Consider the following 11242-nt stretch of genomic DNA (forward strand, 5'->3'; position numbering starts at 1 on the left):
TTTCGGTACATCATGATACATTGTATAATCAACTTCAATCAGTTGTCTAGTAGTCACTAGAATGATATAATCAAAGTCACAGCCTATTATTTTAGTAAAACAAAAAAATTAATACCACTCACTACTTCATGACAAATACCTATGGTAAAATTAACACAAAAGATTCTAACACATGCACAACCATTTCCTACATAATAGACTTGTGATTGGGTTTTAGTATGGGGAAGCATTTCAAAGGTACACACACTATCGTCAGCAGCTAAGCATAAATCTTCATTTTCTACTCCAGCATTTTCACAGATATATCCTAATTGTCCTTTAGGAATACATGCCTCAGTACTGACTGGCTGCCACTTTTTCTTGGTGTGATCATAACTTGCCCAAACATTATGGTCTATGGGTCTGACAATTACATTTTGGTGTATGGCTCCTAATGTCAGGATAGGAAAGATGGTCTTTTCTTTAGCTGCACTGATAGTGAGCACATAAGCTTAAATTTGTTCATGTTGAGGATTGTAAGTGAAGTTTCCTAACTGCCACCACGCTTGGTAATTTTTCTCAAACTGTGTAGTAGAACTGTTTCTAGCTATTATTTCTCTTACTTCCTGTGGTAATATTCCTGAAGTTCCTTCTCTTAATATTCCTGCAGCTACAGATTGCACCCACTGTTGAGTTTGGAGACATTGTATTGCAAGTGCAAATCTTTTATGGATGACACCAGCATAGTCAATAATCTTGGTGAAATCTTTTGCAGTGGTTAGCTACTAATGTTAACAATTTAACTGCCAATGATTGTGTTTCTGCCAAAGTGAGCAAAGATGATCTTAAAGGGACTTTGAATTTTCCTAGATCAGATGTGACAGCACTTAGTTTATTCACTAATACTTCTTGATCTATGGTGTTTAATACACTTAATCCTGTGCCAAACCATCCCGTTACATCTCTTTGAATTCTGGTACAAGGGGATCTGGCCATCATCTATACATGCCAGTCTTTAAGGCTTTGTTGAATACAGGGCTGACAATCTTTTTGTATGTTTGATATGTTTACTTAAAGGTGTATTGGAACCCTTTTCAGTGAATATATGGGATCTAACAACAGCTTCTGCTCATTTGAGTGCTTAATTACATATGGTCCAGCATAAGTTAAATTGTGGACACTCTCACAGGCTAAAGAAGGAGTTGTAAAACTGGTGGTGGTCTTAGTCAATGGGGTGGTAGGAGATTTGCTGGTTGGTAATCTCATTGTTATATTTCCTTCCCTGAATGTCCACTGACACATCACAGAAACTGATTTATCTAGAGTGAAGGTGTGCCAACATTGATCAGCCACTAATTACATTTCACAGTAACGTCAGTTCTGGGTGACCATCTAATCCGTGCCTATTAAAACACTTGCATTGTATGGGGTACCAGGATTTTACCAATTATTCAGTACCCTTGTTCCTTGGAGGACTATAATAGATGGATTGTATTGGTTCAGTTCAGATGAATTCAGAATATCTGTATTTATAGCAAATCATAGACTAGAATTCCCATTATAGGCCTGAGACCATAATAATTTTTGGGCAAGAGTTTGATTTAACACTAATGTACTTATCAGTCCAAGGATCAGCATTGAGGAGGCTTGATAGTAGATGATTCCTCTCCCGAGGTCCATGCTTCCTCTGGAACTCTCTTGATTCGAGAGTAGTGGATCCACATGGGTTTCTCTTTCACCCGGATCGTGTGGAGGTTGTCATCAGCACCTGCTGGGGTCCATCCCACTTCTCCCGTAGTGGATCTCCTGAAAGATTCTTAACATATACCTGATCACCAGGGTTGGATGGATGTAGCTTACAATCAGGCTGCTTGGGTTGGTGTTCTAACACCACTGTAGCATTTTTCTGCAATTGTTTTCCTACAACCATAACATGATCGTACACATATTGATTACTGGTTTGATCTACAGCTTCACTATTCACAGTTTGCATCATGTAGGGTCTGCCCAAGAGAATTTCAAATGGACTCAGTTTCCCTTTGGATCTTGGCTTGACCCTTAGCTTGATTAAAGCAATAGGTAAAGCTTGATACCAATGAAAATTTGTTTCTTGACATATTTTAGATTCATCTTTTCTACTTGCCCATTTGCTTGGAGTCTGTAGGGCATATGCAGTTGCCAGTTGATTTTTAGTGCTTTACTTATTGCTTGTACAATTCATGCACAAAAGTGTGAACCTCTATCTGAAGAGATGCTCTTAGGCATTCCAAACCGTGGTATAATCTCATTCAACAAGACTTTAACCACTCCTTTTGATTCATTTTTTTTCTACATGGGAAAGCTTCAGGCCATCCAGAAAATGTCAGTCAAAACTAAGAGATAACAGGACCCCCCCCTTTTCTTGGGAGCTCAGAGAAATTAATTTGCCAGATTTCACCTGGGAAATGCCCTTTACTTATTGCCCTTTACTTATTGCCCTTTGGTGTATTTTTGTTCCAGTATTTCAGACGAAGTTCCCATTGGGATGTGACTTGCTCTATTGTGGTAAATAAATTTGGTCCTGCTACTCTAGTCCTTAAATGCTAATAGAGTGAGTCTAAGCCCCAATAGTTTTATCATGTTTTACTTTTACAAATTGCCACACTAATTTTTCTAGCAGTATTAACTGACCTGTTTTTAGTTAACCTCATCTATTGTCTAACACCTTACCTTCATTTTCGTGTATCCACTTATAATCTGTTTCTTGATATTCTACCTGTTGATCTGTGTCTAGTTCTTCTAGCACTAAAGCTGCTACTGATAGTTCTTTACTTCTTGCAGCAGCTAATTCAGCTTCTGCATCAGCTTTTCTGTTTCTTATTTCCAGGACAGTGTTACCTTTCAGGTGTCCTTGGCAGTGCATAATTGCCACCTGAGAGGGGAGTTGTACAGCTTCTAATAATCATAGAGTTTCTTCAGCATATTTCACAACTTTTCCTTGAAGAGTTAAAAGTCTTCTTTCTTTCCAAATTGCTCCATGAGCGTGAACTATGCCAAAGGCATATTTGGAGTCAGTCCAGGTGTTAATTTGTTTTCCTTCTGCCAATCCTAAAGCTCGAATGAGAGCTATCAGTTCTGCTTTCTGGACTGAGGTTCCTGCAGGCAAAGGATTTGATTTGATTACCTCAGTAGTGGTGGTCGCAGCATACCCAGCCATCTTCACACCTTGTCTTAGGAAACTGCTGCCATCGGTAAACCAGTCTTCTGCATCCAGGGGTGGTTCTTCTTTAAGGTCCAGGCAGCTGGAGTGCACTGCTTCAATGGTTTCCAGGCAGTCCTGCATGACAGGTGCAGCCGAGATTCTTCCTTCTAGGAATGAAGCTGGGTTAACAATGTTAGTCACCCGAACGGTTATGTCATCAGCCAGGATTACCCGATATTTCAGAAATTGGGAGGGTGACAGCCAATGATTTCCTTTCTGTTCCAGTACTGTAGATGCTGTGTGGGACACTAACACAGTCATTTTCTGTCCCATTGTACATTTCCTGGCTTCTTCTATATTTATGATCATTGTTGCTACTGCCCTTAGGCAGGTGGGCCATCATTTGCTTACTTCAGCCAATTGCTTGGAGAAGTAGGCTGCTGTTCTTTTGTATGGCCCTTGTTGCTGAGCCAGGACCCCCAGAGCCATTCCTTGTCGTTCATGCGAGAACAAACAAAAGGGCTTCGTTACGTCAGGCAAACCCAACACCGGAGTCCCTATGAGTTCTCACCTCAGTTGTTTGAAGGCTCCACTTGCTTTGGGGGTCCAGATGAGGTTGCCCTTAGTCATTTTCAGCAGGTCATATAAAGGCTTTGCAATTAGCCCATACTGATATATCTATAAACAACACCAACCTGTCATTCCTAGAAAGGCTTGAAGGTTTCTCACCATCTGTGGTTTCAGTGTCTGGCAGTTTCCTTTCTTGTTGTCCCCAGTGATCATTGTCCTTCAGATACTTTGTAATCCAGGTACACCACTTGTTTCTGCACTGGAAGTGCTTTCTGTTGAGAGACTCGATACTCATTTAAGTCCATAAAGTTTAAGAGGTTTACTGTCCATTGGGCACATTCTTCTTGTTTTTCAGTAACAATCAATAGATCATTCACATATTATAAAAGTACACCCTCTCCTGGTGGTGACTGCCATTGTTCTAATTCTTTTGCTAATTAATTCCCAAAATTGTGGGAATATTTTTGAACCCTTAAGGTAACACTGTCCAAATGAGCTGAGTTTTCCTTCCTGTGGTGGGATTGTCCCACTTGAAGGCAAATATCCTTTGACTTTGCTGTGTTTAGGGAAGGCAGAAAAAGGCATCTCTTAAGTCTAATACTGTGAACCAAATTACACTTTCTTTTAATATTGTTAATAAGGTATATAGGTTTGCAACAGCTGCATGTATGTTTTAGCTATTTTATTTACTGCTCTTAAATCCTGAGCCAACCTATGTGTTCCATTTGTCTTTTTGACTGGTAAAATTGGGGTGTTGCAATCTGATTCACACTCTACAAAACCTTAATTTCAAAAAGTTGTCTATTATTGGCTCAATTCCTCTTCTATCTTCCAGCCTCAGTGCATATTGCTTCCTAACTACTGGGTTTGCTCCTGGCCATAATTCTATTTCAATGGGAGCTGCCCTTTTTGGCTTTCCTGGTGTTTCAATAGCTCAAACTCCTGGGTATACCTGATCTAAAATTTGATTGACATTTGAATTACCCTGGCTTGGCTCCACATAGCTCATTGCTAAACTCAGAGCTGCTATTAATTGTTCTTCCTTTACCTTAAGTTCAATTTTACCTTGTTTGAATTCTATTACAGCTCCCAGATTTTCTAGTAAGTCTCTGCCCAATACGAGTTTGGATAAATTTGGTAAATACAAAACCTGATGCACACCCCTTTGTTTTCCAATTTTGAACTTTAGGGGTTTCAGAAGAAAGCTTTTCTGATTGGCCAGTGGCACCCACAACTTAAACATATTTATCACTTTTAGGTATTAATTCAAAACAGAAAATGTAGCCCTGGTATCAATTAGAAAATCTAATTCTTCTTTTTCTTCCCCTAGCTTGATTTTTACCAGCAGGTCCCCTAGCACTGGCCTGCTGGGCCCCCCCTTCACTCAATACTCTGTAAGCAACAACAGCCTCTCCTGTGCCTGTATTTCCACCTGTTAATTCAGGGCATTCTTGCTTCCAGTGTCCCTCTTTTCTGCAATATGCATACTGGTTCTACCCAACCTTGTCTGTCGGGGAGGCAAACCTTACATCTGTTACACAAGGCTCATACATATAACTAACAGTTGCAAAATTGACAAATCTTAATTCTAGGTCTTATCCAAAGTGATGTGCTTATAGTTAATTCTTCAGCACTACCTCTCATATAGCAACTCTTAGCATGATAATACCTTTAACTATGTGCTCCTGGATGTTTCAAGGTAAGCAAGATATATCAGGTACACAATAACAATACTTGGCCAAATACAAACAAAACCAGACCAGAAGACCAGACCAGACCAGAGGGGATATTCCCCTGGGAGAGCGTCCTGCCTCGACTTACAGGTATCCAGAAACCAGATACAAATACCTTTTATCAATAGGCAGTGTTCTTGTCCAGCCCCCGCAAGAAGCCACCGAAGAAGGGAGCCCCTTCAGGTAAAAAGACTTACCCGAGGGCGCCCAAGGGGGTCCCGCCCTCCAGGAGATTCTGCAGCCAGATGGAGAAGGCGTCCTGCCGCGGTCGCCAAGTGATTACAACATCTATCAATATATATTAAAAATAGGTGGAGTATAGGCGGAGCTTGGGGCGCTGCTTCTCTTGGCTCCCCATTTCGGAGGGTAGTTCCCATCTTCCTCCATGGGGCAGGGGGCTTCAACTCATCTTCCTCAGCTTGACCCTTCTTCTTTTCCATTGTTCTTGACCCGCTCACTGAAGCTTGGAAAAAACCCTGGCTCCAGGCCTATTTCTCCTATTTAAATGTCTACCTGATCCTGTTGTATTTCTAATTTATAACCTCTAGGCCTATTACCTGTTCCTGTACTATTCTCCTAAGCTTTGGTCCAGTAAATAGAACAGAACGAGCACAGATCGTCTTGGATGTTGGTAGCTTGTTAGCAGGCCCAAATCTCTTAGTTAACTCTTTTGGGCCCAGCTTCCTATATCAACCCCAGGTCCAAGCCACCAGGGAGCCTGGGGTGACTCCAACCAGCCGCGCTCTGCTGAGTGGGAAGGTCCTGCCGCAGGGGACTCAGGGGCACTTGGCTTCCTCCCCGGGGGCTGCAGGGACCAGCCAGGATGGTGGCAGCAACGCCAAGCTGGAAAGGCGCGGGGCGAAGAGGAAGGGGGGCTCTGAGCCAGGGCCTGCCATCAAGATCAAGGCTCCCGCAGCCGGGGCTGGGGCAGGAAGATTGGCTTAGGCCTGTTAAAGGGATAGGTCGTTTGGGGACCTATCGTGTTTGAGGGATAGGTCGTTTGGGGACCTATCCCAGGTTGAGGCATAGATTGTTTGGGGATCTATGCCAGTTGGAGGGATAGATCGTTTGGGGATCTATCCCAGCGGGAGGGAGGGAGGGTGTTTATGTGGGGAAGATGTAGATAGAGATGTAGGGAAGATGTAGAGATAGATGTAGACGTAGATGTCGGTGGACAGAAATTGTGTGAACAATTTCAGTTGCATTTCTGAGACCTTCCCCTTGGCATGGCTGGGTGCAGAGAGTAAAAAATACTGCGCCACTAATATGGCACAGGCCTTGTGCCAAGGTGAAGGAGGAGTTGTTCTGGCAGGAAAACAAGGCTTATGGACACCTGCTGATATCCAATTAGTACTGTACACCACAGTATGTTTGCCTTATGTATCCAATGTAACCTGGGGAAGAACCACATGTCTGTGTGTCGCAGGCAGCATATGAGCTGTCTGTCCTCTAATAAAGCGGACATTTTTGCCAATCCTGTTGATTTGTGTGCATTTCTGTCTGACCCCCTCCGCCGTTCCGTAGATATAGTTAACAGTTTTCTTCTGGTTACGGAAGAAAAGATTTTATTCCAACACCTGCCTGTGTCTGCCTGGAATGGGGAGGGAGTGCAGGGTGGCCCCAGCAAATGGCAGCAAGCAGATCCAGCAAGGCCCAAAGGGCACCAAGGGCACCCAAAGGGCACCCCGGGCCTGAGTCACTGCCAGAGGTGCAGGCTCTCACGCAGGGTCACTCCCCTGTCCCCTTCGCCTGGGGAAGCAGCCCTTTGGCGTGGCAGCCAGGACACATGGGTCCCGTGCAGGACTCGCGCAGACGGCCCCACGCCCAAAGCAGCCCTGAGCAGAGCCTGGGCACCATCCTGCCGCTCTGGGGCTTTGGAAGGCTGCTCCCAGTGAGCCCACCGTGTCCCCGGTCACCCCAGCGCAGCCCCAGACAGGGCTCCTCCGGGCTGCCCTGGGGCTGCATTGGACAGGGCCCATAAGGGAGAGGGAAGAATGCGCTGGCAACCACATGCGGGGCCTCACAGGAGCCCAGGGAGACGACATCCGTAGATCTCGGGGAGGTGACACTCGGAAGGTCTCGACCTCTGTCTTGGGGGGGATGGCGAGCCACTCAGGAGTTGATGGGTCAGGATCAAAGGGCGGGCAGGTTGGGAATGGGCACACTGCTGTGGGGGTTTGCTCCAGGCCTCCTGAGCAGGAGCAAGATGGGGAGGAGACCTCTACAGGCAGCTTGAAGCAGCCTCCAGGTCACAGTCCCTGCTTCTCGTGGAGACTTCAACTGCCCTGGCGGCAGCTGGAGAAGCCACACAGCCAAGCACCAAGAGTCCAGCAGGTTCCCGGAAAGCGGTGACGACAACTTCCTGGCCCAGGGGGCTGGAGCCTCTGACAAGCCAAAGGAACTGCTCCACCTCTTCCTAACACACAGCAAAGACCTTGTTGGAGATGGGAAGGTGCGGGACAGCCGGGGCTGTAGAGACCATGGGATTGTGGTCGTCTGAAATTCCAGCCAGTGGGAAACACAGAAATAGCCAGGAGATCGAGGAGCCGACGAAAAAAAATAAACTTTTATTGCAATAAAAGGGAGACTTCACTGGACAAACCGCAGTGAGGTGGCTCAGCTCAGTGGAGGTCGCAGCCCCCTTTTAGCCCCTTTGAGTGGCGGTCTGAAAAATAAAAGCTAGACACAATCCCAGTATGGGGAACTGGAATAGTTTATTGAACACGAGAACACTATTGTAAAGGCATCTGGGGCTGTATGTTAATGAAGGGGACAACCTATGTTAATTGGGGAGTTACACAAATTTTTACTGCAATTTCCAAACAGTTAATTTTTCTTCTAGTCAGATTACATGGGGGACAGAGGGATTACAGGGGTTTAGACATGGTTTGATACAATCATCTGAAACGTCCTTTCTGATTTCTGCTGGAGCCAAGCTTGATCCATGAGGTAGAACTTTAACAGGTCTTCTGAGAAGGGTCCAGCTCCTTCAGATCACGAGGTTTTTGTCAGCCCTTGTTTTCCTTTGCTGAAAGCTGGGTTTGGGTTCCCACACCTTTGCCCCTTTTTTTTTTATTTTTCTAAAAAAATAAATGCCATCCCGGGACACGGCTTTGATGGCCACCTGCAAGCCAAGGGGAAGGGCGGGTTGAGCTCGCCGCCCGTCCCGCCCTCCTCCTCCTCCTCCTTCTCCTCCTCCTGCTGCACTCACCGGGGCTCCGTCCGCCAGGCAGGTCCCCGCGTAGACGCGGCCGAAGCCGCCGCTGCCCAGCAGCGAATGCAGCCGGTAGCGCTCGTGCAGCGGCTCCTTGGCCTTCGGTGCGGGCGAGACGTGGCCGTCAGCGTTGGGGCCGGGGCCCGGCACGGCCCCCGAGCGCCCCTCAAGCGGCCCGGGCCGGGCTTCCCCAGCCGCAGCGGGCAGCGGCGGCTCGCTGCCGGCGGCCGGGCTGGCGAGCGGCGGAGCTCTGGCCGGGGAAGCCGCCGAGGAGGCGGCAGCGGCCGCGGCGCCCGCGGCCCCCGCCGGCCCCGGCAGGCGCCGGGCTCGAGCCAGGCGGAGCCAAGGGGCGGCGAGGCCGAGCCCGTCCCACAGCCAGCCCCACAGGAGCGCCCAGCAGCGCCACAGCCGGCGCGCCGGGAGCCGGGCGAGGGCGAGACCGCGCCGGGCCGCCCAGGGCCGGGGACGGGGCGGCCCCGCCCGGCACAGGGGAACGGCCGGGGCCATGGCCCGGGCCGGCAAGGGGAGGGGGGACCGGGAACGGGACAGGGACAGCGGGAGTGGGACACTGGCACAGGGACACTGGCAATGGGACACCGGCACAGGGACACCGGCACAGGGACACTGGGACAGCGGGACACCGGGAGAGGGAGAGGAGGACGAAGAGCTCGAGCAAGGAGAGCCCGAACAAGAGTCAGAGCGAGAGCGCGTCGCTACAGTCGCTGCTGCTGCCGAAGCGCAGGGGCCGTTGGTCCGTTGGTCCGTTTGTCCGTTCCCCGTTGGCCCCCGCGAGCCCCGGGGGCAGCCCCGGCCGCTCCGCTCCCAACCAGCCCCGGCCGCAGTCACGGAGCTCCCCTTCCTCCCGCCCCCACGCCAAGACCACGGCCTTTTGGAGCTGCTTCACTTTAGTTCAACTTCTTGGCTGCCAAGTTTGCAACTTCCCGCCGCTGCTCGGACCCCATCCCGCCCGCTCGGCCCGCGCTGCTGTCGCTTCCTCCCAGGCCAGCCGGGCTCGGCACTTGCCCCTCAACTTTGGCAAGGGCTTTGCTCAGTGAGGAGCCCCGGCACGTCCGGCCAGCGCCAGGCAGAGCCAGCCCCGGGGGAGGGCAGAGCAGGACGATCGGCAGGGGAAATGCAGCCCTTTGGGGTCAGCGCTGCTCCCCGACCACACCAGGGCTCTTCCTGTTTTCCCGCCTGGTTTGAGGGAAAATCGGCGGCTGCAGAGAGGATCAAGCAGAAGAGAATTAGAAGACTCTTCTTGCTGCCCTTTGGATGCCAGTCCCTCCTAAGAAATGTAGGCTTAATTTGGAATGGACACGATGGAGCAGCTTTTTCAGCACCCAATATTTAACAGCTGCCTTTCAGGGGACAATGGGAAAAGGGGGGAGAACGGGAGAAAAGGGGGGCTGGGACCTCCAAAGTGAGCGAGGAGGGGGCTGAGACTGTGAAACTGAGCAGGGCAGGGGGAAGAAACACCCCCAAACCGAGCTGGGGGGGAGCTGGGGACGGTGGGGATGATGGGAAAGGGGTGGGAGAGGGGAGAAAAGGGGTGTTGGACAGTGGGCAGGGGGACAGAGGGCAGGGAGTTCCCACATGGGTCTCCCCTGCCCCCCATCACTTGAGCCCTGGAGCGGTTCCCTGGGGCTCTGGGAGGGGGCAGATCCACCCTGGGAATGTCCACTGCTTCTGTAACCCTTTGTGTGCTTGCTCTGGTGACAATTGTGCACAGGTGCCCAAGCCCCCTGTCCGTCCCTGGGGGGCTGATGGGGGGACTCCCCCACTCAGTAACTGGTGCTGCAGCAGCTGTGGGGTAGAGGGGGGTGGGAAAGGGGGGTCCGGGGTGGCCCCCTGAGCTCCCAACCTGCTGGGGGGGCTGAGGGCTGCTGGGGGGGCACCCCCTGCCCTGTGTCCCTGCACCCCCAGGGCTGTTCCAGGTCCTGGGAAAAGCCGAGTGAACGGCCCCGACCGGGAGAGGTTCCTGCCCGGGTACATCTCCAACTGAGAGCAGCTCAGGCACTTCAGCAGAGATTTGGGCACCTGGGGGGGACACCCCGTGTGGGGAGACCCAGGCCAGGCACTGGAACAGCCAAGGGGAGTTCCTGGAGAACAGACAGGATCAGGGGGACATGAACTGCTGGCACAACTACAAGAATGTGGCCCCGTTTGCCCAGGCTGGGAACCCCCATTTTTGGGGTAATCTCCCCCACATCCCACCAGAAACTCCAAATCCTCCCAAATATTCCCCTGGATCTCCAAATGACCCCAAATGCCAGTAAAATGGTGGGGCTTTAGATGTCTTTGTTGAATGTCTTTGTTTTAAATTCAACAAATCAGCTCTTCCCACTGAATTTTCCAGGTCAGTTTGTGACCCCATGGATGTTTCTCCCACTGTGTTCACCCAGGTGCCTGTGGGGAACCAGGAGGATGTGGAGACCACCAGCCAGGTGTCTTCCCAATGTGGGAAGACATCACTCCTCCAGTGGGTGATGGAGTTGGAGCAGCAGACAAAGCTCTTCCCACAGTCAAGGCACCTTTAGGGCTTCCCTTACTGGTGGGTCCGTTGGT

General features: G+C 49.8%; 2 protein-coding genes across 2 annotated transcripts in view; one reads left to right on the forward strand and one right to left on the reverse strand.

Moving 5' to 3' along the window:
• Positions 1-6487, forward strand: part of LOC113999735 — a 29677-nt gene extending 23190 nt beyond the window's left edge. The window contains exons 3-4 of the mRNA XM_039390470.1: positions 6187-6425; positions 6459-6487. Of these exons, the coding sequence (XP_039246404.1) occupies positions 6187-6408 (222 nt within the window). The 3' untranslated portion in view covers positions 6409-6425; positions 6459-6487. The remainder of the gene's footprint in view (positions 1-6186; positions 6426-6458) is intronic.
• Positions 6488-8167: 1680 nt separating this feature from the next.
• On the reverse strand, positions 8168-9533 carry LOC113985300 (serine/threonine-protein kinase pim-2-like). The gene is made up of 2 exons (XM_027715948.2): positions 8675-9533; positions 8168-8587 (listed from the first exon to the last, which is right to left on the reverse strand). The coding sequence occupies exons 1-2, from the start codon at positions 9182-9184 to the stop codon at positions 8453-8455; spliced, it is 645 nt and encodes a 214-aa protein (XP_027571749.2). The 5' UTR covers positions 9185-9533; the 3' UTR covers positions 8168-8452.
• Between the last annotated feature and the right edge of the window lie 1709 nt (positions 9534-11242).

Source organism: Pipra filicauda, unplaced genomic scaffold, assembly GCF_003945595.2.
Source record: "Pipra filicauda isolate LSUMZ 115617 unplaced genomic scaffold, ASM394559v2 scaffold827_size71456_pilon, whole genome shotgun sequence".
Lineage (NCBI taxonomy): Eukaryota > Metazoa > Chordata > Aves > Passeriformes > Pipridae > Pipra > Pipra filicauda.